Consider the following 27,333-nt stretch of genomic DNA (forward strand, 5'->3'; position numbering starts at 1 on the left):
TCCAGTCTGAACAGAGCTGTATACCTCAGTTTGGGGTCTGAGTGGTCAAGAAAAGACACCTCAGTGAGATGCTCATCGGGTAAAGGTGCTTGCCACCAATTCTGGCAATCTGAATTCGATCCCCCAGAAGCCACATGATAGAAGGAGAGAACAGCGTCCATGAGTTGTACACACACAAGCACACACATAAGCATGCAAACACACTACACACACTAGTGCATTCGAATAAATAAATGAAAAGATTCGCAAGAAGTTTACAATAGGACCATGGTTTGCTATGGGGACTAAACAAACACTCATCCTCTCTCTTGCTTCCTCTCTTAAGATAGTCTATATTGCATGTTAGAAATGCTGTTTCACAAACATCTTTCGCTAGATTAAAAATAACTTTGTTACTTGCACTTCCTAATTACATCTTATTTATTGTTCTTAGGAGAGAGGCGTGGAGCTGGGCAGAGTAACCCACACCTTTAATCCCAGCACTCTGGAGGTAGAGACAAATGGATCTCTATAAATTTGAGGGTAGCCTGGTCTACATAGTGAGTTTCAAGACATCCACAGCCACATAGACAAACCTTGTCTCAAAGGGTTGGGTCTGGTGGCTTATGCCTCAAATCCCAGCCTGTTTCAGGCAGAGGCAAGAGGATCAAGAGTTGAAAGTTACTTGTGGCTACATAAACAGTTTAAGGTCAGCCTGGGCAACATGACAGAGCCTGTCTCAATCGACCCCCTCCCTGCCAAAAGAGAAAGGAATGAAATACTTCCGCTGACCTGCTGCTAACAGTACTCCATACTTCTCTCTCCTCCCCACTTCTTCCCGTTTTTACCCTCACATTGTATCAGTTCAGACAATCGCACCTTCATAACCATGCTTTTCAAGTTATTACAGATCTAGTCTAGGCTCTTGCCAACGGTGTGACTACAACTGTATCAATCTAAGTGTCCAAGTCATTAATTCTTAGTTTTGTATACCATGCTCGATGACCCCCCCCATCCCCTTCTTTAGAGCACAAACATTTCCTAGCCCTTAGCTTGCATTCTGCCCGCAGGATACAACACCTTCATTCACCCTCCTGGAACATGCTCTTCCCATGACTTCTGTCCCACCACTCCAGCCTGAAAGTGCTCTCTCCCCTCAGGCCTCTCCGCCTTCGCCCTCTCTGCTACACAGTTATTATATGGTAGTCATGGGTAAAGCTCAACTCTAAGCTCTCTCTTCTTAATCCAAGTTTTCTGTCTATGGGGTTTTCACACTTATTCAGAGATTCAGAAACATGAACATTGCAGTTGACTATGGAATGCCCCCCCCCCCAGCTTGAACACCTGGTGCCGGGCTGGTGGCACCGTTCAGAAAAGCTATAGCACCTTTAGAGGTAGAGGCTGGCTGGAGGAAGTATATTGGTCTCCTTGCCCCAGCCCCTCACGACTTAGCCCTGAGACCACACCACCGCCACTGGCTCCACTCCTATTCTGCTCAATCCTCCTTACCTGATGCCGAAAACAGCCATCCCACCCTGGTTCCCACCGCTGGCTTCCTGAGCTGCCCAAACTTGTCCTCCCTGAGAACTCTTGGAGCTACTGCTCAAGTTCTACAAACCTTACTGCCCCAGCGCCCCAGCGGTTGGCTACACCGAATGCCAATGACCACTCCAAGGCTTCTCTCTCTCTCTCTCTCTCTCTCTCTCTCTCTCTCTCTCTCTCTCTCTCCTAAATCATTGCAAATGGAAAACACCAGACAGCCTTAATATTTAATAACAGCCAGATTTGTATCGGCAAATCTCCAACCCCAATAGGTCTGTGCAAAGAACACACAACTGAGTTATAATATTTATAAGCTGCACGCCTAAACCAGACAGATCCACCACTACGCTGATCTATTCCCCAGCTATGAGACCCCTTGCTGCTTGTGGCTCCTCCAGGCCATGTGGGTCTGATCCATGTTCCTCTCTCTCTCTCCATTCCTCCATCTCCTTATCTCTCTTTTCCTCCTTCCTCTCTCTCCCTCTCAAAAACCTCCAGCCCCACGTTTCCCTTCCACTGCCTGGTCACAGGTTCCAGCCTTTATCTGGCCAGTTAAAAGACAGAGAAGGTTCACATGGAATCGCCTGAGTACGTGATCAGCTCCTCCTCAGGGGCAGCCCCTCTTCAGGAAGCAGAACTGGCATCAAAACACAAACAGCACCAGGGCAATCCACAATAGGGTGGCTTTTAGTTTAGTTTAGTTTTTTCCTAGCCATGGCCACACTTGTTATTCTCTGTGTGTTTTCTGAGATGACGCTGATCAGCCAGCTCCTTGCTCCTGCTCCCATCCTCCCACTGCCTGTTGCCAAGTCCTTCTATGTCCTAATGGATCCTTTCTCTCTTGAACTATAAGCCAAAAGTGAACTCTTTATCCCTTAAGTGAGTTAGTGAGTTTGTTTGTTTACTTATTGTAGAAAGCAAGCATCGCACTGTGCAGCCTTCAGTGGTCTAGAACTTATATGTAGAGGAGGCTTGCCTCTGCTTCTGATTGCTGGGATTAAAGGCACGGGTCACCATGCCTGATGCCTGAAGTTGTTTTCATCAGAGTACAGAAGGCACCTGGTACACTGACTCTCGCAATGGCTCCGATTTCTTCAGGTACTGCCTCCTAGCAATGTCCCAAACTCAAGACCTGCAAGACCAGGAACTTCCTCACACTTCCACAAGGACTACACCCTCTTCTCTGACCCTCTTGTAGAAAATGGCACTTCTCGCTCTCTCCTAAGATAGAAATCTTGGGTGTCATCCTTGACACTTTTTCCTTGCTTCTCTTACCAAATCCTAGGTCCCTCCCTCTTGAGCTTCCAGTTTGGCTATGTCATGGTCTCCCATCCCAGTCAGAACTACTCCAGTGTATCTGTGTCAACCCCCCACACTTATCACCCCACATCTCTCCTAGTCCCTGTTTAAGTAACCAGAATTTCTTTTTAATGACCGAGACATCCTCTTGTCTACCATTCTCATTGACTTCACAATCCCTTGTGCTAAAGACAGGATTATTTAAATGGCCAGAGAAGTCCTACATAGCCTGGCCTCTCTATCCTGTTTTTATTGTTTCTTCTTCTGCAAAGGTCTTTCCAAGTTCATCTACCCCAAGTTCTTTAGAATGCTCAGCTCTCTCCATACACAGACACAACAGTCCCCTTGCCTACTGAACTTTCCAGATCAGAATTATTTTTCCCCATAGAAGCCTTTTTTGTCAGTCAAGTCCTCCTGTTAGATGATCTTTTAGTACCATGCCTCTCTTCCTCACATGGAAATAGTGATTTTTACACATATTTGTAATTTTATAGGAGCAAAATAAAATTATTTCTCCTCATAACTTAGCCCCAGTCTGACACAGCATTCCCTTGATAAATATTTGTGCTTAGATGAATACAGCACAAATTCCCCAACTGTGGGACTCTGGGTGAACTCATTTCACTCTGTTATGCTTGAGTATTCCCTGAAGTAGATTTTCTAATTAAGCAATTGACTTAAGGCTTCTTTTCCTTCGGCCCCTTACCCTGATTCTAAGATGCATCTCGGGACCCTGTTGACCACTGGAATTCCAGAGGAGGTGCCCAGTTCCTGTTGTTGACCTGATAGGCAGACCCAGGACCCATTGCTCTAAGAAATGTTCTTTTCCAGCCCCCTAATGTCTTTTTTTGTCAGTTCCTATGTGCCTATCTTCCATACTGCACACTTAAGACTTGGCTAGATTATGTTGTTCCAATTAACATCTATGTTAATGCCTTCTTTAAGCCTTCATCTGGAGTCTACAATCTAGACTATGAGATTCCTCTATTGCCCTTATAGTGCACTTTTTATTAATGCAATTATCTAAATTTCCATCAATGTATTTTTTTAGACAGGGCCTCAACTATGGAATACAGACTGGCCTCAAACTACAGATAGATTCTCCTGCCTCAGCCATTCCCAAACCATGGATATTATAGGCACATGTCACTACACTTGAATCGTTTTGTGAGGAAAGGTGGGTTTTTTGTCTTTATATTTTAACCTACACTCTCCCTTTCCTTCTCCTCACCAGTTATCCATGAGAGGACTGAACAGCAGTTAAATGTCTGAATAACAGAGAAAGCAGAGGATGACAGAGTCCAAGAGCAGGATTATGCAATAATATTTCCATGCTCTAACTCCCGGGTTTCAGAAAAAACCATCTTTAAAAGATCCGACTGTCCAGCCAGGAAATCATGAATGAGATTACCTGACAACATGTGCCTGTGTTATTTCACATCTCAAACCACTCTCTTCAGTGGTGGGTTTTTCTGTTTAGTAAACTACAAATACTTTAAATGTCTCCATTATTTGGACCACGGGGGCTGGGGGGATGGGACAGAGAGCCACAGCTTAATCTAATTTTCTGGTTTGCTGAGGGTGAACCAGAAGCCCCCCTGGTGCGTGAACCTTATTACTGACAATTGTTATAAAACCCATGAGTCTGCTTTTCTGCCTCTGCAAGTACAATGTGGTTCACGTTATTGAATCTTCCTATGATGATTGAAACTACTGTAATGTGTCAGGGTCAATTCGAATAGAATTGAGTGTAGGCTGTTGACAAAGTCCACGCTAAGCCCTAGGTAGAGCCTGCTGCTCTTTTGGATCGGTTATGATTTTGACTTACCCAGGCATCTTTCTCAGTCAAAGTTTAGCAGAAAACAAAGACTCTGGTTTTAAAAACACAGAGGAATTTGGTGAGCAAATCTAGCTGACTAGCTGAAGTGAATGCATTCGTTCATTCCTTTAAAAAAAAAATCACTTGTGGGCCCTGAGGCTGGAATGCTTCTAAGACAGTTAGAGATCCCCAGGTCAATGCATATGCCTGGTTAAGAGTGTCTATTGTAGGTAGGGCTGCACTGTGGGTAGAAGGAAAGGATCCTAAATACTCATTGTGACACAGGAACATGGCCTAGGCAAGATGTTCCCAGTTGCCAAGGCTAAGCATCACATTCCTCAGGGACCAGGGCTTCAGAGTCCTAAGGGTTGGAGGAGTAGAGCTGCAGAGAATCAAGATCTTCACCGTATACAGTAATCCCACAGTTGTGGGAAGTGTGTGCTTCTAGCCTGAGACTCTCAACGTTTCCCTCCTGACTGCTGGTTGCTCTCCTGTTTGTCTTAATTCTTTTGGGTGCTGGTTCTCAGAAGGTATCAGCTTGGGTCCTTAAAGCTGATTTTCCTGAGAAAGTTTGTAGAGCATTTAAAAACTCAGAGGTAAATAAGCCATGCAGTCTGTGGGGCCTGTGTGGGACCAGACTCTACACTGGGTGACTGGGATGAGTGGTAGTTCACTCAACTTCATTGCCCAGACTGATTCAGGGAACCAGACTGGATTAATTTTCTAAATTATCAGAGACCTTTGTGTGTCATCTGAGGGCTAAGGTAAAATAAAATAAAGCAAAACAAAACGAAAAAATAGAACCCACAGAATACTGTTGGAAAAACTGGGCTAATTCCTTAGCAGTTATTAGCTAACTGGAATATTTCTATTTCAGCTAAAATGTTGAACCAAGAACTTTTTTTTTTTTTATTAACTTGAATATTTCTTATATACATTTCGAGTGTTATTCCCTTTCCCAGTTTCTGGGCAAACATCCCCCTCCCCTTCCTTATGGGTGTTCCCCTCCCCACCCTCCTCCCATTGCCGCCCTCCCCCCAACAGTCTAGTTCACTGGGGGTTCAGTATTAGCAGGACCCAGGTCTTCCCCTTCCACTGGTGCTCTTACTAGGATATTCATTGCTACCTATGAGGTCAGAGTCCAGGGTCAGTCCATGTATAGTCTTTAGGTAGTGGCTTAGTCCCTGGAAGCTCTGGTTGCTTGGCATTGTTGTACATATGGGGTCTCGAGCCCCTTCAAGCTCTTCCAGTTCTTTCTCTGATTCCTTCAAAGGGGGTCCTATTCTCAGTTCAGTGGTTTGCTGCTGACATTCGTGTATTTGCTGTATTCTGGCTGTGTCTCTCAGGAGGATCTACACTTCTGCACTTCTTTGCTTCATCCATCTTGTCTAATTGGGTGGCTGTATATATATGGGCCACATGTGGGGCAGGCTCTGAATGGGTGTTCCTTCAGTCTCTGTTTTAATCTTTTGCCTCTCTCTTCCCTGCCAAAAAGGGTATTCTTGTTCCCTTTAAAGAAGGAGTGAAGCCTTCACATTTTGATCATCCGTCTTGAGTTTCATTTGTTCTAGGCATCTAGGGTAATTCAGGCATTTGGGCTATAGCCACTTATCAATGAGTGCATACCATGTATGTCTTTCTGTGATTGGAACCAAGAACTTTTATGGTATAGGAGACTTGTTTTTGAGCAATTCTATCAATGTTATCAGTTTTACTTCCTTAATAATTCTTAATTTGTTATATATATTCCCATACACTGAGACTTGGGAACAGTGGCCATGAGTTCACTGCTTAAGCAGAAAGGAAGGAGTATCAGACATTTTAGAAATATCCTTAGCAGAACATCAGAAACAATGGGAAATTTAAAAAGAAAAAAAAAACAAAGATGATTTAACAATAATGATTGATAAATCCAGTTACGTAGCAAATATAAATTCTGCTTGGGAAAGCTGAGGCAAAAAGTAACAAGAAAATATTTATAATGAGAGTAAAAAAACCAGCTAATCTGCTTTATGTAAAAGGAGGCCTTAGATGTTAACAAAAAGCAATAGAAATGCAAATGAAGAATGGGCCCAAAGCACTGACAGAGCCCAGAAAAAGAGAAATAAAAATGGCACTTAGAATGTGAAATATGTCAGTTCTAACCTGCACCTGTTGGACTGTAAAAATACAAAAGTGTTGTCTATGAGTAGAGAATAACTCTGAGGTTCTGACGAAAACACAGAAAGGGAAGCCAAGTGGTCATCTTTACCAAAGTTTAAAACTATTTGTTAACTGTCTCAGCCATTTACCCATCGCCCCCAACACGTGTACCTCATGAAACTGGGTATGTACACTAGAGCACTGTTTTGAAAAGCTAGGAACTGTAAACATCTGTTGATGTCATTAGAATAAAAATGAAATAATATAAGCTATGAAAAATGAGAAGCCTTCCTCATACTGTAGTGAAAAGAACTGAAATACAGAATCCATCATCTTTGGTGTACAACAGAGGACCTGCTCCTCCTCCTCCTCCTCCTCCTCCTCCTCCTCCTCCTCCTCCTCCTCCTCCTCCTCCTCCCCTCCTCCTCCTTCCTCTTCTTCCTTTTTTCCTCTCCCTCCTTTTTTTAATAATTTATCATTGCTGTGGTAGGGGCTAACCTTATAGCCTTGCACATGCTAGGTCAATGTTTCCTACCAATCCATATGCCCAGTTCACTAAAGGAAAATGTGGAATATGTATTTTTCTTTCCTTGCTTTTTCCCTTACTTATTCCTTTCTGCCACCGATGCTGGAATTGTCATTTAAAAGCACTGCAACATAAACAATAGACAGCCAACTTGTACGTGTATGCTTTTTTTCAAAAGAAAAAATTTTATGGCCAATAAACTTTTCAAAAGATGACTCACTCTTACATTCTTAGTATTGAAGAACTTGAGTATTTAAGAGTTGCCATTTTTAACAATGTTTTAAAGATGTATTTCCTTCTAATTTCATGAGCATGCATGTCTTGCCTAGATATGTTTATGCACCATGTCCATGCCGTACCCACAGAGGCCAGAAAAGGGTGTCAGATGCTCTGGAACTGATAGTTTCGAGCTGCTGTGTGGATGCTAGGGACCAAATACAGGTCCTTAGGCACCACTGAGCCATCTCTGAGTCCCCAGCTCCCACCTTTAAGGGATGTTTTGTTATAACTCTTTTAAACCCAGAAAGCACAATAGCCAGGAGAGAGGAACATAAGTCAGCCTATCTATGTTTTAAGGACCACGACAGAAAGATTGTGGGCAGGGAACGGGGAGCCATGCCTTGCTATTTCCAGAGGAACTTACTTGGATGGCTGAATATAAAGAGCAGCCGTAGTGCTTCTTGAACTCTCGTCGGATGTCCAGAAGGTCAATCTCTGATCTGGAGACCATTATTCTGTTCAGAGTGAATTCATCTGTTCCAGCTCCCTGGGAAGAACAGACCGTGAAAACCTCAACAATTACTCCGTGACATGCAGATGATCAGTGGTAAGAGACAGATGATAGTAAACAAAATAGCCAACCACGGTAACTCCTCTTCCTTCATTTAGCACCATGCTCTACCATTCATCTACTAAAGAAACACATGTTGAGCCTCTGTGATGAGCCTTCACCATGCCACGAAGAGGAAATATCTCCAATGAGCTCCTAGTTCTAGAGCAGGAAGCCTAAATCATCAGCTGGGGAGGTATGCTGAGATGGTGAGGCACTGGGGAAACTGAGGCAGAGGCATCAAGGCACAGGTAATAGATGATGGGACAGGGAAGGGGGTGGGCTTATATAGAAAGTGAAGAATGGTCTAGAAAAGGAGTCTCTGTCTCTCTCTCTCTCTCTCTCTCTCTCTCTCTGTATGTGTGTAAGTATATAAAAGTTTAGGATATATAAATAATGAACAACTGCAAATGATGCATCTGGAAAATCGAGACTTCGCTGGCCATGAAATGAAACTCGAGTTGTAGCCCATAGTAGAATGAGATCACGCCTTATTCATGGTTATTTTCAAAGACCGTCCATTTCCAACACAAAGCCCAGACTCCAGGGGAAAAACAGAAGGACAAGGGAGGAAGAGAAGAGTCTCTGCGACCAACCCGGACGTGTCTGCAGCAACATAGGATGGTCACAGCCTCAGCAGGCGTGATGTTCCCAGATGGGGAGAACAGGAGCACACGTGAGGTGTTTGTGGGTAGATGGTCAAAGTATGACGTGCCATTGGGACAATGGGAAAGAGAATGAAAACCTTCAAGGTAATTGTTAGCGCAATGCTGGGTCTGTTTAGCGATGTTTCCAACAGTGACGTTGAACATGAACTGTGTACCACCAGGCATTGTTCTTTGTGCCATGCACACAGCAGTGAACAGATTCTGTCCCCGTGGAGTTTATTTTCTACTAGACAGAGATTGGAAAAAATCTGGTTATTTTAATGAATATTAATAAGAACAAGAAGAGAACTGCAGAGTGACAGAAAGACTCAGTTGACTATACAAATGAGGGGGTGTTACAGAAGGAGCCGTGGCATTGTTGTAGCCTAGGTGCCTTGAGAGGCATGCTTCATAGGTTTCTCCAGGTAGAGTCCATGGCTCCTGGGGCACAGTGTGCCTTCTAGTTTTTGAGAAATCCATGCACTCCCTGAGGCTGTGAAACATTCAGGCTGCTCCGTGCTTCTCTGTATGTTCCCCTGAAGTCAAGGAAACCTGGAAACTTGACATGACATTTGGTCTTAGACATGAGTCTTGTGTACCCCGTGCACCTTGCAGGCACCATTGTGTCCTGGCAAGGATGACTGTATTGATCCTGGAAATTTCCATTATATTCTATTTCTGATAAAGGTATAAAAGGTCCAGTTGCACCTTGCAGGCACCATTGTGTCCTGGCAAGGATGACTGTATTGATCCTGGAAATTTCCATTATATTCTATTTCTGATAAAGGTATAAAAGGTCCAGTTGCTCTCCACAAAACTGTCACAACCTCAGTCTTGCTGTGGACCCTCCAAGAGGCCAGATTTAATTCCTCATGGCCATATCAGGGGACCTTGGTCCAGTAAGTAAGCAATGACACATGGGTTACTTCAAGAGGAGACATTTGAGCTGGGACCTGAAAAGATGAGAAAAGGCCAGCCACATCTATGGTGGAGGAGCACTACAGATAGGAAAATAAACACAAAGTTGCCAGTGAGGGACGACTGAGATAACCAGGGAATGGCAGGAAGGTGGAGGTGGCTGAGGCCAAAGGAACAAGGCCGAGGAGGCAGAGTTCAGTGTCTAGGGCTGAGCAAGACCGGTTCTGGCCGGTACAACCTGTGAGATCCCTGAACACAAGAACCAGGACTGGTGTGGCCTGAGGTGAGGGAAATGGGAGGTTCAGTTGAACCTAAGTTTAACAGCCACAGGAAACGCCCACTAAAGAACGGAGGAAGTGCTTTCTTAGAGCTAAGCTCAGGTATAGGGATGAAGACTTGAAGAGAATACGTGTCATTGAAAAGAGCACAAACGTTGCTGACCAGGCTGGGTTCATGTGGAGTAAGGCTGCTTGAGAGGCCACACATCTCAGGGGCTGCTTGAGGTCTGACATCCCACAAGTTCTACTTCCTACACAAACGAAGTGAGGGAAATTGTTTAGCCAACACTTTGTCAGCTCCCTCTACCCTGGCTGGTGCATTTATTTTTATACTTTGAGGCAAATTAGTATAAAACTTAGATTCAGAAAGAAACTCACTGAAGCAGAAAAGAAAGGTAACATCCCATCAATATTAAACAGTATTTTTACTCTCTGTGAAGGAATTGCTCTCTAGGAGCACAATATGAAAGTTCCAGACTAACCTTCAAAGCCCGATGAAGTCTTCCTGCCAAGAAAGCTGGGGTGTTCCTCGTACAGCGAACTGTTTATTGTTAGGGGGAAAAAAAGAGGCAAAATAATGATTAGCTTCACTTAATAGAAACCGAGTCTATCTTACTACTGGGTTTTACTGACAAAGAGCAAAACGCTGCTTATCCTGGGTTTCAAAGCCCTGTGATGTCATATTTGCACATAAATCCAAAATAGTAATTATCTGCAGCCGTGGGAAAATAAAACCATGTGCCGAAGATGCTCCCACGTGTCTGAGTCACCTCCACATCTCTGACACGTTACACTCCTCATTTTATGCTGATAATTCCCTGGGGTGCACCACAACTCAGTTTCGGCATCTTTGTCTACCAAGAGAATAGCTTGGGCTACTAATGGCCGTGGAGATGTGGTTTCCAATAGCTCACTACATAAAAAGGGCACTAAACTTCAGCTCAGAAACCAAATCTCTGTACAGACGGATCTTCCTTTAAAATGACTGGATTAGGATGTATGAGGCTGGTGATATTAACTATCTTAGAACAACTATCTAAAACTTGAGTTTATTCATCTAAAAATATGCTACAGCCTTCCACATCTTTATTATGAAATGGCAAGTGGCAAGGAAAACAGAAATAAAACAAGAAACAAGAAACTCACAAAACCATAAGTAAATTAGTTTTCTTTGAGCTAACGTGGAAATATACAGGGAGAGTAAAGTCCATGGGGAACACACCTATTAATGCAGCACAGTTGATTTTGAGTTCTTACATCTGATATGGGCAGGAATCTTGCTGTAGGTGAGCAGGTGAATTTTATAATAGGTTTGGGGTCTTGGACAAAGCCTTGATTTTCTTTATAGTGGCTCACACGCTTGCATACAGCAAGGCAAAGACGAGCTGTGTGTGGTGGTTTAAATGAGAAATGTCCTGCACAGACTTGAGCACTTGAAAACTTGGTTCTGAGCTGGTGGCACTGTTTGGGAAGGTTTAGGAGGTGTGGCTTTGCTAGAGAAAGTATGTCACTGTTGGTGAGTTTTGCGAGTTGAAATCCTTGAGCTAATTCCAGTTGAGTCTCTCTGCTTCCTGGGTGAAGTTCAAGATATAAGCTCTCAACTTCCTGTTTACTGCTGCCATACCTGCGGCCTCCTGCCACGCTATTCTTTTCAATTTGGACTGTTATCTCTTTAGAACCATAAGCCCAAATAAACCCTCCCCTTCATCTCTAGTTGCCTTGGTGATGGTATTTTCTTTTTCCTCATACCAACAGGAAAGTAACTAATACAACGTGTAAATGACTTAAGGACAACTTAAGAAGTGAAGTTGTCTGACAAGAAACCAACCATTTCCACTGCTACTAAGCTTTCTTCAACAAATCGTAAGATTTGGTCAAACCATTATGAGTCATTTTTTTTTCTTTTTCTTTTTTTTAATCTTCTTAAGTTTCTCAACTATCTTCCCACAACTAGATATACACACTCCTTCTTATCATAGTCCTTCCTTTCCTTTACCCCACCTTTTCTTAAATATAAGGTTTGTTCTTTGTATCTGAAAATAGGGGAAGTGGCAGAGTCACTCAGCAGTAAGGAACTTACTTTTGCATACAACACTATAGGCAGGGAAAACTGGAGGAGGAGCCACCCCAGTTATAACCATTCCCAACAGTTCACAGTTCCCCATTTCCTACTCTCTTTATTGTCTTGACCAAGCTGCAACTTGCTATAGGTTCCTAAACTTTGATCTTGAGCAAGCATTAAAATTAAGACCATACATACCCCTTTATCAGCTCATCTCAGAAACTCAAATGCCCATGGCCCAAGGAAGTCACTTAATCCACCTGAGCCCCAGGTTTACTGTGTCACCTGCTTGTTGGGGATTGGTTCTTTTTTTTTTTTCGGGGCTGGGGACCGAACCCAGGGCCTTGCGCTTCCTAGGCAAGCGCTCTAACCACTGAGCTAAATCCCCAACCCCGGGGATTGGTTCTAATGCTTTGAATTAATCTGGTCCCTAAAATCAGGAATCTATATGTCCAAATGCTGAAGGTCCTTGCCCAAGCTGTTTTGGTTTTTTTGGTTGTTTTTGTTTGTTTACATTTCAAATGTTATCCCCTTTCCTCCCCTCCCATAATCCCCCCTCCCCCTGCTTCTATGAGGATGCTCCCAGTCCCACCCACCTACTCCCACCTCAATGCCCTGGCATTCTCCTACATTGGGGGAAATAAGCCTTCCTCAATTGGTTTTTGATTGATCAATAAAGAGCCAATGGCTAATGGCTGGCAGAGAGACTGAGGCAGGACCTTTGGATTTGTGAGAGCTATGGACTGAAAGGAGAGGGAGGAAAATCACCAGGAATCAGAGGGAGATGGATCAGATTTAGAGCTGCAAAAGCAAAATCATCCAAAGTGTAGATGAGAAAGAAATGCAGCCCCTGGAAGGACGGCCCAGAGTGTCTTGGGCAGCAAAGACTAGAGGGGGCTGCTCACAAGCTAATAGGGCAACAAAGATAAAACATAGAACTGGGGGGCATTAAGCCAGGAGTACTGGAGGGAAATGTGTGCTAGCTGCATTTTAAAATTAGCTGGTGTGTGTGTGTGTGTGTGTGTGTGTGTGTGTGTGTGTGTGTGTGTCTTTCATTTGTGAATACAGAGGGCTCTGGCTGATGGCTGGGAGTATAATCCGCTGGGAGCAAAAAGAGGTCTAGCCAAAATTACCGATACACCTGCACTGAAGGGTTGTGAAAGGTTTAGATGAGTTGATATTTGTGAAGAGTTGAGCACAGTTTAAGCATATAAAACTTGCTTAAAAATAAAAGTTAAGGCACCATAATCTTCAGAGGTGGGAATTAGCATTTGGAGAACAGATCTCAGGTACCAGGAAGAGGAAGTTACCCTAAAGGATCACCTATGGTGATCTTAGTGCAGGTGACATGAATTACTACAATGGATCTTAGAAAGGACTTCCCATTGGTGGGGTGACAAGGTGTTCAAAGTCTAGGCATTCCTAGTGGAATTCTGTAGTCAATTCTACAGTGTCTTAGAAGTAGCCTAGATCCCCACCTCTCTCTCTGTGAATGTGTATGAGTGGGACACAGAGAGACAGACAGGCAAGCAGAGACACATGCATGTGTGTGCACACACACAGCAAAGTTAATTGGTTTTGGACTCTTCACTAAAGAGGCCACAGGTCTTGACTTTAAGTTGTGCCTTATCCTTTGATCTCATCTTTATCTTGAGGCACTTTCTGAGTGAGACCTCATTGCCTGTACAACAGCATGGCTGACCACTCGTTGATTCACGTATCTATATGGGCATTCAGCCCGAATCCCACCTGATCAATCACTCAACCAAAGAGGAAGAGATCTATAGCTCTTATTGGCTCCAATTCAGGAGGCCACTGACATCTTCCAGAGATAACAGAGCACAGTAGAATACTAAATTGATTAAGACTCAGTTTCAACAAGGTTCAATAAAAATGCCAGTAGAATGTAATATTTCAACTCTCAAAGAGGGTATAATCTAAACACAACGACAAGCCAAATACAAATTTGAAAGTAGGTAACTTCTCCATGTATTCTTTAACAATATTTGTTGAGGCAAATATTGTTATGTGTTATGACATATTTGTGTTAGACAAATTTGTTTGTGTTATGGACTGCTGAGGGCTGTGGGAGCAAACAGATGGATTAGTCCAGATTCTCATAATTAGCTCACCTTGACACGGACTTCGAAGAAGTACAGACAGTTCCACTTATTAACAATCAAGGGCTTACCTACGGCCAGCAGCAGGTCTTCAAAATGCCCAGATAATTCTCCTTTAATGCTGTCCTCAATGTCCTTCTGACTAATGTTTCTGTACTCATCAAATGCTAAAAAATAGCACCATAAAAATATTTAAAGCATCCCAGAGGGCCACACTGGAATATATTTCACATTTAAAAATGTAAGATACAGCAGATCAACGAGCAAGCTCAGAACTTCAGTGGCCATCAAAAGTTGAGCACAATGAAGACTGAACTCCTTAGGCCATTTCTTCGGTGATCTCCCTTCCCCCTTCCAGCCTGAAGCAGTTAAAAGAGCTTGAAATGTTCTGCGACAAATAACTCATCTGTTTTAAAACTATAGCAGTTCTAGGAAGCAGTGCTGTGGTAGGCGGTTGGAAGTGCTTTATGTGCTGCAGAGCGTTAATGGGAAGATGTCTTAAAACATTTTTAATATTGGTTTTATGTAGTATGTGTATATGTGTGTGTGCATGCACACACACGTACACACGTGCAAAGCTCAGAGGACAACTTATAGGAGGTAGTTTTCTCCTTCTGCCGCATGGGTTCCTAGGACCAAACTCAGGTAGTCAAGCTTGGTGGCCCACGTTTACTAGCCCCGTCTTGGATGGTTTGGATGTTCTTGTGTAGAGGGAGTCATTCTCTGAGGCAGGATGGACCACTTGTCACCTGCCAGAAGCCACCCGTATATCTTGATCAGTTTACTTATGTCACCATGTGTACACGATTTCATAAGCCAAGTACAATTTTCTTTCAGTGAGGTTTTAGTTACAGCTCGTTTGTTTTGAGATAGTGTCTCACACATGCGGACCTAGCTGGCATACAACTTGAAGACATCCTCCTGCCTCTGCTAGGAGTAAAGATACGGGCCATTTAATACATTTTGAAAACAAAGAAAATTTGCAAAGATATACAGGGGTCACCCTACCTCTCTGTTTTCAAAGACCTAGATAAAACCACTAACTTACATTGTACATAAAAATTGCTGTCAGAGTTAAAAAGGCACATTTCAAAATTAAAAGTCACAGCAACACCCCTCTGGTTTCTCAGCTCAGCGTAAGGTTGGTCCTGCACCACAGCTGTTCTCTAAACTGGCATCTGGAAGCCACTGTCAGAACATGGTTCCACTGGATGGAGCTCTGGGTGCTTTTAGAACAGCTCAGAGAGTTCCCTGAGTGAGAGGCTGGGTGGGACTCAGTCAGGGGTCTCAGAAGAAAAGCTGGTTCTTCCCCCACCTTCATTTCCCTTCATATCAGATGGAAGCCACTGTTCACACCATTAATCAATCAGCGAAGCCAGTAGGGCAATGCCTGACTTTCCCAGAAGGTAGCAAGGCAGGAAGAGCTAGTGTGGAAGCCTGGCAATCAGCTCTTGCTCTCCTCAGGATTGCCTCTGTCTTCCTCATCTAGAGCTACTCACAGGGTAGGTACCCTACTAAGTCTTCAGGGCAAAACGGAATAGAATGTCTAGAGTTGAAATGCGACTTCTCCCTTTGGTCTCTAAAGATGTTTCTACATAAACTACAAAGACCTTTGCAAAAGCAACATAGAGCCAAGAAGACTCGAGTCGTGCGTACTCAGTTTCAGCTGCGGAAAGCTCCGTAGACACAGGATCTCGGTGAATTTGTCTTCATCCGTGCCCCATTTTTTCTCACCAGCATCGTAGAGGGTCTGTTGACAGACGGAAGAAGCCCTGTGTCATCACAAATGCAAGTCTTTCTTTATTTGAGGGGATGGAATGGGAGGAGTGGGAGTTTTACTTGATTTTAGAGGCCATGAAAATCGTGTCAGAACCTTTCACTTTTAGAAGACTTCAAATCTGAAGGTCAAATGCAGGACCCAGAGGAGGGAATGTGGATACTTGACACCACAGTGGCAGGCAGAGGCTGGGCTGGATGACATGTGTCTCCAGGCTTTGCTTCAGACAGGACAGGAGAGGACAGGGCCAGGGCAGAGCCATTGGTGGTGGTGGTGATGGTGATGGTGGTGGAGGTGGTGGTGGTGGTGGTGGTAGTGGTGGTGGTGGTGGTGATGGTGATGATGGTGGTGGTGGTGGTGGTGGTGGCGGTAGTGGTGGTGGTGGTGGAGGTGGTGGTGGTGGTGGTGGTGGTGGTGGTGGTGGGGGTGGTGGTGGGTGTGGTGGTGGTGGTGGTGGTTGTGGTGGTTGTGGTGGTGGTGGTGGTGGTGGTGGTGGTGGTGGTGGTGGTGGTGGTGGTGGTGGTGGTGGTGGTGGTGGTGGTGGTGGTGGTGGTGGTGGTGGTGGTGGTGGTGGTGATGGTGGTGGTAGTGATGGTGGTGGTGATGGTGGAGGTGGTGGTGGTGGTGGGGGTGGGGGTGGTGGTGGAGGTGGGTGTGGTGATGGTGGTGTAGGTGGTGGTGGTGGTGGTGATGATGGTGGTGGTGGTGATGGTGGTGGTGGTGGTGGTGGTGGTGGTGGTGGTGTGATGGTGGTGGTTGTGGTGGTGGTGGTGGTGGTTGTGGTGGTGGTTGTGGTGGTGGTGCGTATGTAAAAGAGACGTTCTCCTGGCTGTTACTCACCTGGGCATCTTTTTTAGCCAGATGTTCATCCACTTTCAGGCTTTCGTCTCTTCCACCCTAAAGCAGTAGAGAAGAGAAAAGCAAGGTCAGCCCTTCAGGGACACAGTTCTCCACCCACCAGCTCATCTTGGTAGGTTTTCCCATGCAGACCACGGAGCAGAGAAAAATCGGACTCTCTTGGCTCCGAGACTGTGTCTGCCATTGATGGTCAGGGTAGCAGGGCACACAATCTAGGGTCTAAACCTCGCCTGGAAACTCAAAGGTGTTAGAATGAAAAGACAGGACAAGGACAGAAAGTATTCACAAACTGTGTTTGATAAAAGACAAATAGTCAAAAAATATAAAGAATATAAAGGAGAAGATAACCAACAACCCAACTTTAAAAGAGAGTGTAAGTGATCCAAGGAGACTTCTCACAAAGAAGATGCACAGACAGCAAGAAAACACGGAGAGATGGTTTTCATCCTGTCCCTGGGGACTATAAATTAACGCAGGATCTGCTAACACAATTAAACTCCAAAACACTGACAACTCCAAATGCTGGGAAGGAGCACAATAGGAACGCTACCTTCATTGCTAATGCAAAATGGTGCACGGACCCGGAGAGAACGCCCAGCAATTGCTTACACTGCTAGGTCTGTTCTTACAGTGTGGTCCAGCAATTATGCTCTTTGACCTTTATGTAAGCGAGATGGACTCGTGTCCATACAAAACCTTGCACAGAAGTATTTAACTGAATTTTATTTATAACCGACAAAGCTTTGAAGCAACCAAGATGCCCTTCAACTTGATAAAACAGTTTATACGACAAAATATTATTCAATAAAAGTAGGCACAAGGTGACCAGTTAGTTGTGGAAAAAAAACATGGAGAAACAACACAGGCGCATGCAGTAATCCATTATGTTGGTAAAATGATATATGATTTTTTTTGATATCACAAAGCAGTTGTCTCTGGGAACAGGACTGACCCTCCAAGTTCAGGCTCAAGCCTGTTTATGCCATGTGACCTCCAAATGCCCCTGTCCTGGGTCAGGCTGGCTTCCTGACTCTGAAAGCGAGAGAAGGCAACACAGTTAGCAGCTGAGAGTGCTAAAACATGCTGTCCCTGAGAACAGCTAAGAAGTGAGTTATCTCCCTCTGCGGTGACAACTGTTTATCAGATTATAATGTCATAATATTACAATGTCTACGGTGGAAAAGAGAAGGCTGAAGCTCACTGTAGAGAAAATACTGCCCTGCTCGGAACTGAGCAGGGCATCCAGTCATTTCTGCTAGATGGTTATAAGTGCTGGTTTGATGATGCTCTCTATGTCTGCTACTCACTGATGGTTCCTTTACTTGGAAGCCTCGCCGGCAGGCACACCGTGCTCAACCTGTGACTCTCTCTCATTCCAGAGTTCCACTGGGCAAGCTCTGTTCAACTGTGGTTCCTCAGCTCATGCTGGATCTTTGGAATCACCGGATTGAGGTGGCTACCTTTTGTTACTCTCTCAGCTGGGATACTGTAGTGGTCTGTGCTGGATGCAGTCAGTGGCCCCATTTGATGGGCCCCCATTCTATCTTTTGGCAGCTACTTCTGTTAGTTCTCTTACTTTTGCTTGCTGTAAGACACTCACTCATTCAAACAACCTAAAGCACAGCTATCCTAAGTCAGTCTCCTGACCGCACAGAACAGCGAATGCTGAAAGCCGTTCTGAAAAGGCTGCGTGGCGAGTGACTTCGACGACTGGACACTACACAAGAGGCAAACTAGGAGCACAAAAATAAGGGTTGTTTCTGTGGGAGAGGAAAAAGGGTGATATAAATAGACAGAAGACAGACTTCCTGGAGAAGTGGAACTATTCTGCATGAAACTGTAAAGGATTTGTTAAAATCCATAGAACATTTCTACACAGCCAGCACCTCTTCTTCTCTCCTAGTCTTCACGGCACCTCGGGGGTTAATGTCAACCTAAAGTGCACTTTGACAGGTATGAGCATGGATTCCTGAAAGCTTAAAAGTCACTTGTTCCGGTTCAGAAAGCCATTAGGCAGCAGGAGGGTCCAGCTATGCTGGATCCAAAACCAGCCCTGGAGTGCTCTTCGTCCTGTATACAGTGGGTGAGCTCCTGTCAAACACACAGGAAGTGCACCGGGACACACACTGCTGAGGCCACGTCTGCTGCTGCCCCTCACATGTCTGGGGTTTTCAGACTCCACCTTCCTGAGGTTTTCAGCAGTTAAAGCACCTGAAGCTATAATGAGGCTGCACTATTTCCAAGCGGCCTAATGCGTCACTTTTCAAACACTGCCTCAGCCGACACGCTGTGCCTCTTGGGATTTTCCTACCCATCAGGAGCTGTGTAAATCAGCCGCAAGAAGTCGGCGAGACAGGGCTTTAATCACATCCTCTCTTATTCAAGCCTGTGAATAAATCTCATCCTTGACTTTACCGCCTTGGTTTTTTTTTTTTTTTTTTTAATGCATGTGGGTATTTAGTGTGCACGTGTGCCTGTACATGCATATACCTGGGACCCATACAAACATGCCTGCAGACAGACTGTGAGCCAACATGTGAGTGTGAGACTCCAGACCTCGGTTCTCCGAAGAGCATGCAGTCAGTACTCTTAACTGCTAAGCCACTTCTCCAGCCCTGAAGTTAGCATCTTTAAAAAAAATACATATTATTTATTACTATTGGTGTGTATGCGCTTGGTGGGAGCACACAGTGCAAGTGTGGAGGTCAGAGGGTTGCCTCACGGAGATGAGTCTCTCTGTCCACTTTTCTGTGGGTTTCAGGAATTGGGCTCTGGTTGCCAGAGTTATTGGCAGATGCCTGTACCTGATGCAGCTCCCTGCCTGGTCTCCTGACATCACTGAAATCATAAACCTTCCAAGGAAAGCGAGCAGTGGCCGCACATGCTCACACAATGTCACTTCCAAGGTACCAGGGGGCAGTCTTGTATTTCCCACCCCCCTGGATTTACCACCCAGTTGTGAGAATAGTCCTATGTCTTCTTCTCACTTAACTTAAACAACCTAAGTACTCTTTGGAGCCCAGAAGAATTCTGCGCGTTCTAAAGATGCACGCATTGTGGAAAATGAGCAGTTTGTGAGTTTAGGTGGGCGGTGCATACCGTGAATCTCGCTGGAAACACTTGTAATCTGTAGACCGATCTGAGCCAACCATGACCCTTTGTTGTGGTTATGTCACCATCTACCCTTCTGTGATCTTGGTTAAATGTTTTATTGATGACTGCGGTGCAAATGTCATGTGAACAAATCATTTCACAGAAAATGACCCGCCTCGTGGTCGTAGGTTCTGTTAACTCCCTGAAAGCAAGGGGAAGCAAATAATAAACAACGAAACCTTACATCTGCCAAAGTCAGCAGAGCTTTCCGGAAGTCTCCAGACGTTTCAGAGCTAATGTCATCTCTGAGACTCTTCTTATATGCTGAAACCAAATGAGAACACGATTAGTCCTGAGGAACTAAAACAGACCAGAGCAGAGGGCAGTGACTGAGTGTCCCCTCTGTCTGACTTCCTGATGCTCTGCTGATGTGGGAATGGAGGCATTGCTCTGCATGTTGTGAGAGGCAAACAGGAAGCAGGGTTGTTCTGGGTTGAATGGTGGTTCATTCTGACAGTGGCTCTGAGGAATACTCAAGACAGGAATCTACCAGTTGGCTTTACGTTTCCACATTTATTCCTCCTTCACATGAAGAGTCCTAACCCTCAGCAGAGGTATTTCAAACAAGCTGAAGCTGTGCTCCTAGTGTCCGGTGAGCTGGGTGCAGCCCAGTTACTAAGTTCTTGATCACATGTGGGCAGGCATGAATGAGTTTGCTGGGGAATCTACTCAAAGGGATGAGCCACGGCCACCGTTGTGACTTCTGTGTGGATGGAGGCCCAAGGATTAGACGCTGTCCGTCACTGTGAAGGATGGGGCCTGAGTCTCTGAAAGTTTTGAGATGCCAGACATAGAATTGTCAATCTCCCAACCTCTACATATAAAAGAATTAGATACGGATAGTGTGTAAGCCTCTGCTATTGTTCAGTTTTATTGAATCTAGCCTTCATCTTAAGAAATCATCTTGAGAAATATTTCGAGATCATGTTAATATTGCTCAAAAATAAGGAATGAAAAAGTGACCAATGTCAGCTTTGTGTTCACATATTCCAGTATACATATACTAGTTAATATACTACACACTATATTATACACCAGTATACACTATATTAGTATACACATACACTAGTATACACTAGTTGTAGTACCTTTTGCATGGCAAGTGGTGAACAGTGCTCATTTTCACTTTTATTCTTATTTTAACGGTTTATTTATTTTCTTCTATGTGTGTAAGTGTTTCGCCTGCATGCAGGTAAATGTCCTACGTATGTGCCTGGTTCTGACAGAAGTCAGAAGAGGGGTCAAGCCTCCCTGGAACTGAAGTTACATTATTATGATCCACCATGACTGAGCCTAGGCCCCTTGTAAGAGCTGCAAATTCTCTTAACCTCTGAGCCATTCCTTCAGCTTTGATATTTACTCTTAATATTTCATAGCGTTGGGGATTGAGGCCAGGGTCTTGTGCATGTTAGGCAAGAGGACTACCACTGAGCACAGTTCCTGTCCCACCTACTCAACTTCTCTGGAAGTAGGGATTTTCTGGCTGGTCATACATATCTGGATGGAGGGGACACCAGGTACCAATATGAAACCCATCTACACTCATTTCAGAAACTTCATATAAACTTTCCGCATGGGTAGCCATCTTTAAATCAATAGAAGACAATTACAGAAAGTGACGGATCACATCACAGCAAAAATATCCTCAGCACAACTTAATGACTCTTTTTAATGAAATCTTGTTTTTGAAGAAATTCGTACAAAGATGCCAGAAAGATAAACTGTTTATCACAATGGTGATAATTTATCGCCTACCCATTGTAATATTGTTGTCCCACGCTACACTATCTAGAGAAGGAAGTTTAATCTAAAAACAAGCCAAAAGTAGTTTGTGATTTTAAAATTATCTAGCGTAGACTAAATATTCATGCCACGAAGTCTCCTCTGGCTTCAGTCTTCACCACATATTTTGCAGGAAGTTGGACTATTAAAAAAACGAAAATGCACATGGTAGACAAAGGAAGGGTAGACATGGTGACTGGCCAACGCATGCGTGTAGGCAAACATGATAATAAAAGACATCGAGATGTACAACCGATAGGTACCAATAATTACAGCAAAAAGGAAATAGGCAAAAACGGTTCCGATACAGTTGACAAGTGCTTTGTGCACTTTGAATCACATCAGGGTAAAGGAAAAAGGAGGGTGTTGCAATAGGAAGGAGGCTGAGCTAGGATTTAAGAGTTCTTGATCCCTGTTTGGCATTCTTTCATACACCAGTAACCTTAGAATCCTGGGGAAAGCTCAGTTCCTAGCTGGTTACTTAGACTATCGTGTTATTGAATAGATGGGACAACTCGTGGCTTTTATGAAGGCCAAGTTGATGACTACCTTTGATAGATTCTTATGTATGGGTCACGATTTCACATTATGATAAGGTTCTGTAGTACTCTGCAAGTATTTAGTACCCACAATAACTTTCTACCCTTTATTAATTCATTTATGCAAGTGTTTTGTACCCACAATAACTTTCTACCCTTTATTACATCTCTCTCTCTCTCTCTCTCTCTCTCTCTCTCTCTCTCTCTCTCTCTCTGTGTGTATGCATACATGAATGTGTGCATGTCACAGCCCATGCACTGGGGCCCGAGGACAACTTGTAGAGTAAGTTCTCTTTTTCTATCATGTGGGTCCCTAGAATTTAAACCACAGTTCTAGGCTTGGAGGGAAGTGCCTTTACCCACTGGAGTCGTCTTGAAAGCCCAAAAGACTTAAATATTCTAAACACAAATTATGTACCCATCTGTGCCTTGTATTAACCAGTTCTCTCATCTACTTCAAATTCAAATGCTTCCTGCCAAGGTTCTACCTGGGAGTGAGCGGGGACCAGAGGCAGGGAGAAGAAAGAAACGCATGTTGCCTCCTGCCTTTGCTGTACGTTCCGCCCTGAGAGGCAGCTGTGGCCTCTGTAGCAAGCTCCAGACAACAGAGGCACCAGCTCCAGACAGGCAAGATTCTCCTAGAAATCTGAACGCTTCCTTGGAGTTCCTGGGGGTACTGGGCAGGTGTTTTCCTCCTCCCCAACTTACAGTTTCAGATAACCCTAACTTCTGTGGCACGAAGTTAACTTTGGAAGTACTGGATGTAATACCATCTCTCTTCCATTTCCGCTCCTTTCCCATTTTCCCAAAGTATTGGTGCAGTTATCTCCGTTGAACCCTCTGTTAGAGTGCCTGGCGCTGTTGGTGTTTGTCTGACTCAACCCTAATAATAGTCACCTATTATTTACATGTCTATCATTTAATGAGAATTTCTAAAAATAATAACCTTTCTAATACCCATCTAGGGCCCAGGATTCCCCTTTGTGTGGGCTTTTACAGCAAAAGTGGACCTCCCGGAGATGCATAGAAAACATGGCAATGTCGAGGTCCTTAGAGAACTTTGTAGATGTCGTGTAATTCAGAATTGAGTTGCTATTTGGTCCTTGGTTCTTGGGACAAATGTTTGGGGTCTCGGTCTCTCTCTCTCTCTCTCTCTCTCTCTCTCTCTCTCTCTCTCTCTCTCTCTCTCTCAATTGAGCCTCTTATTCACAGTATTGTTCTGCGTTTTACTAACAAGATGACCAAGAACAGAAACAGTAGGATTTGACAGACCAGCCCTGAGATTAGAGGCCTTGGGTCATGTGACATAGTCATCCCCACCTCTAAGGACAGGCTATGGGCTGAGCTCAATCCCATGGACAATGACTCAATCAACCATATGTCAGTGACAAACACTGATAAAAAACAGTGCTGCTGATATTCAAGTGAGCGTGGTAACATTGCAATTGCGTATTAATGTACCGTTAGGGTAGAAGCTTCAGATTGGAGCTCTTAGACTCCCTCCCCACCTTGTGTGTGTGTGTGTGTGTGTGTGTGTGTGTGTGTGTGTGTGTGTGTGTGTCTATCTGTCTGTCTGTCTTGTCCTTAGGCTGTCCATGAGTTACTTCCTTTATAACAAAACTGTCATTGGGAGCACTGCAGCTGCTTGACTTCTGCTTGTCTTCTACTGAGCTACTGAACCTGAGAGCGCAGGGAAAATCCTGAATCACAGGCAATTGTTTAGCGGTGTGTGTGGCCTGGGAATGTCTGAGCTTGTGTCAGGGCCTGAACTGTGTGGCTGAGACTCACCTATGAGGTCATACCACCCCTGAGAAGGGGGGACTTTCTAATTTTTGCACAGCTAACAGGCATCAGCTCTAAATGGCTTACCAAACTTCCCACACCCAAAATGAGTCTGAGTGGTTTTTAACTTAAAATAGAAGTACACAATGATTTGAGACTCTGATATTGATGGAAATGGTTGATTCAATTAAGTGGATGTTGAGGGCACAGCCCTCTGAAGCAAGGGTGCTATAAACGCAAAATCATAACACCGCTGTCATGTGGCAGATCACACGCTAACTTACCCTGAACATGCACAGTTCATGGTAGGATGCATCTTTCTTTCCCTACTTCCTGCCTTCTCAAGATGCTTATGATAGGCAAGATGCAAGGAGAGCCAACCTGGCTCATGCACACGTGCTCAGTGGTAAAGGCGAGAAGAAAACAAGGTTCCCTGTATAATAGGCCTGCGAGATCTCCTTCATCTGCCTGCTTGTCCTGGTTGTTAAGATTTCAATCAGGGTGTCTTCATCTGTGCCCATGCCCTGACAAAGGAAAAAGAAATCTTATCTTTAGAGCACTTAAAAAATTAATTTCATGCTTTTCAGTCTTAATATCTCATTTTGTACGGATGGAAGGACAGCTCTAAGTAAATCAGTCTAATACCCCATGTTACTCTACACTACGTTTCTGATTTTTTCCATGCATTTTAGAATTAAAATAACAAGTCAACTGGAGTAAACCGACATCAGATTTCCCAAGAAAGTACCGTGAAAATAGTCAATAATTCTAGGGAGGAAGAGTATAGGGGAAAATTGACCTCGTCATTAAAGATGGGAAGTGATGTTCTAAGAGGATTAGCCCAGGAAGCTGATGTAGCACTCTGTTTAGAAAGGGCTCTGTAGCAATTTTGAATGCATTCATTCTTGCACCTCTGGGCAGGGTTGGTCAGCTCTTCAGTAAATGTTGCCATGGGCCTTGCTGGCTCAGAGCCCAGCTACCTCTGAGCCTCAATTATATCAGGGTCACTCATGACTCACTTTGTGGAGCTGCTTGCAGTAGAACTTGATCAAATAAACCCAATGAAACTTATAAACAGATTCAATTGTGGCCGGGATGCCTGCCACCAAATCCATCCACACAACTAAAGTCTAACCAATGGATGTGTGTAGAATAATCATAGGCAGGCAAGCGCTGGCATGCCCTTATAGAGAGGCTGTAAAACCTTCCTTATCCTTTGTGCTTTTTAGATGAGTAGGGTCGTGTTGGGGATTGGTTCTAATGCTTGCATTCAATTGGGTATCTGTGTTCAAATGCTAAAGGTCCTTGTCCCCAGTTGGTTTTTGATTGATCAATAAAGATGCCAGCAGCCAATGGTTGAGCAAGGAAAATGGGGCAGGACTCTTAAGAGTTGCATGGACTAGGACACAGGCAGGGGGTGGGGTGGAAGATAGCCAGGATGAAGAGGGGGATAGAAGAGGAGAGAGGCACGAGAGAGCAAGCCAATGGGCCATGTAAGAATTCTGGTAAGTGGTCACTGGCCACTTCCCCAATTGGGCCGGGGGTAGCAGGGAGTGCCCGGCCTTTGAGGTAGTAGCCAAGGCATTTTAATAATAAGCTAATGTGTGTGTTCATCTTTCACTCGTGGATCCAATGATAGCTCCTAAGTGGGTGTGAGCATTCAGTCTGCTGGGAGCTGAAGCAGTGTAGCAGCAAACTCACTGTCAACTTTAGCCAAGTAGTAGAACCCAGGGGCTAAAGATGGGAGAGCCTGAGACCGAAGGGTCCTTGACAATGAGACTATCACAGCCTCAGCCTGGAATCCTTACTGTGGATTTCTTCCGAACCAAAGAGAACATCTTCTAATACTTGTTGGTGAATCTGATCCTAAGAATTGTTCCCATTAAGCTGTCCCCATACGGAAGTGGTTGGTACACACTGCTCACATTTCGCTCTGAGACTATGAGTCACAAAGGGGGTTATTGGCTAACAGCCTCCAACCGCCACACCTTTGGGTCCGCCTGAGTTCATGACGAGGATCTGCTCCTCCAGGCTGCTCCTGGTACCCAACAGAGCACAGATGGGTGAGATACCAGAGCTGGGCTCGTCCTGCCCAGCATGAGACTTTTTTGTACGCCACTACTGCCTGCCATGCTTCCACAGAGATGCGCCATGTTCTGGGCTTTTCCTCAGGGGTCAGACCCTCAATGCAGCTTAGAGCTAACATTTTCCCCCCATGTTCTATCTCTTGGTCCTTCCAAGGCATTTCCCACAGCAAAATCTTCTGCGTATCAGCTTGCATCCAGCCACCTGCTGCTCAGATGCCCAAGACCTTTCCAGAAGGAGTAAGCTTTCCAGAGGCTTCTTGCTGTGGATGGGAGGCCATTGTCTGGTCTGTGTTCAGACCCAGACCCCCTTTCCCTCCACTTCTCCATAAGTTGGTTAAGCACCTATTTCACTTCAGACTTTGACGCAGAATTTAAAAAAAGGAAGACTACAATTGGTGAGTCCCCTTTTCATGGTGAAGACTCACATCTTAATTATATGGGGGGAGGGGAAGACAGAGAAATGTACCTTTAAAAAAGGGGGCGGGGAGAGCATTGTCGATGTCGATGAGAGAAATTTTTAAAAATTAAATCGGTTCTTTCTGTAATTGACAACCCACAGAAATGGATCATTGTTCACTCACTTCAGAAAAATCACACGGAATCAAAGTCCAGAGAGAGGTTCAAATCTTAAAGATCCCTGTCAGGCTGCCTGGCGCGCATCTGCCTTCTAAGTGTGTGGGAGACGCTGAGCTGTGTCTGGATGCTTGAGTCCAACAGTTGGAAAGTGAAGCCGGAGGATCACGAGTTCAAGGCCACTTGGCCTACGCAGTGAGACCTTGATTTGCTTTGTCCTGTTTTTTGTTTGTTTTTAACATCGCTCCAGTGTTCGGAATGAGATAGGCATGTCCAGGGAGAAGTGGAGAGAGACACAAACTGGGTGGCCCAAAAGGTGAGCTGAGATTTTGCTATGCACATTTGGAAGTACGGAGCGTACGCTGGGATTCGGATTCTGAGGGTCGCTTCTCTGATTATTCAGCAGACCCAGCTGAACTAAGCGCCAGATTCCCCTAGACTCCCAGAGTTCACGGGGTCGGGTTATCTTATACCTGAGCTGCCCTGCATTGGGATGACCCTCACTGAACATGAGCAAACTGTTCCTATGCCAGAAGAAGCAGCTGCACGGAAGAAAAAGGGTATCCCAGAAAAAAAACATTCCAAACACTTCTGTCATAGGGTAAGCTCGTCATAAAGTGG

General features: G+C 44.6%; 1 protein-coding gene across 1 annotated transcript in view; it reads right to left on the bottom strand.

Moving 5' to 3' along the window:
• Positions 1–27,333, bottom strand: part of Anxa3 (annexin A3) — a 38,768-nt gene that overhangs the window by 2,469 nt on the left and 8,966 nt on the right. Inside the window, exons 5-11 of the mRNA XM_032916778.1 lie at positions 24,486–24,576; positions 20,134–20,213; positions 16,779–16,835; positions 15,818–15,911; positions 14,233–14,328; positions 10,462–10,520; positions 7,951–8,073 (exon numbers count right to left, since the gene is read on the bottom strand). Coding sequence (XP_032772669.1) covers positions 7,951–8,073; positions 10,462–10,520; positions 14,233–14,328; positions 15,818–15,911; positions 16,779–16,835; positions 20,134–20,213; positions 24,486–24,576 — 600 coding nt within the window. The remainder of the gene's footprint in view (positions 1–7,950; positions 8,074–10,461; positions 10,521–14,232; positions 14,329–15,817; positions 15,912–16,778; positions 16,836–20,133; positions 20,214–24,485; positions 24,577–27,333) is intronic.

Source organism: Rattus rattus, chromosome 11 (genome assembly GCF_011064425.1).
Source record: "Rattus rattus isolate New Zealand chromosome 11, Rrattus_CSIRO_v1, whole genome shotgun sequence".
In the NCBI taxonomy this organism is placed as follows: Eukaryota; Metazoa; Chordata; class Mammalia; order Rodentia; family Muridae; genus Rattus; species Rattus rattus.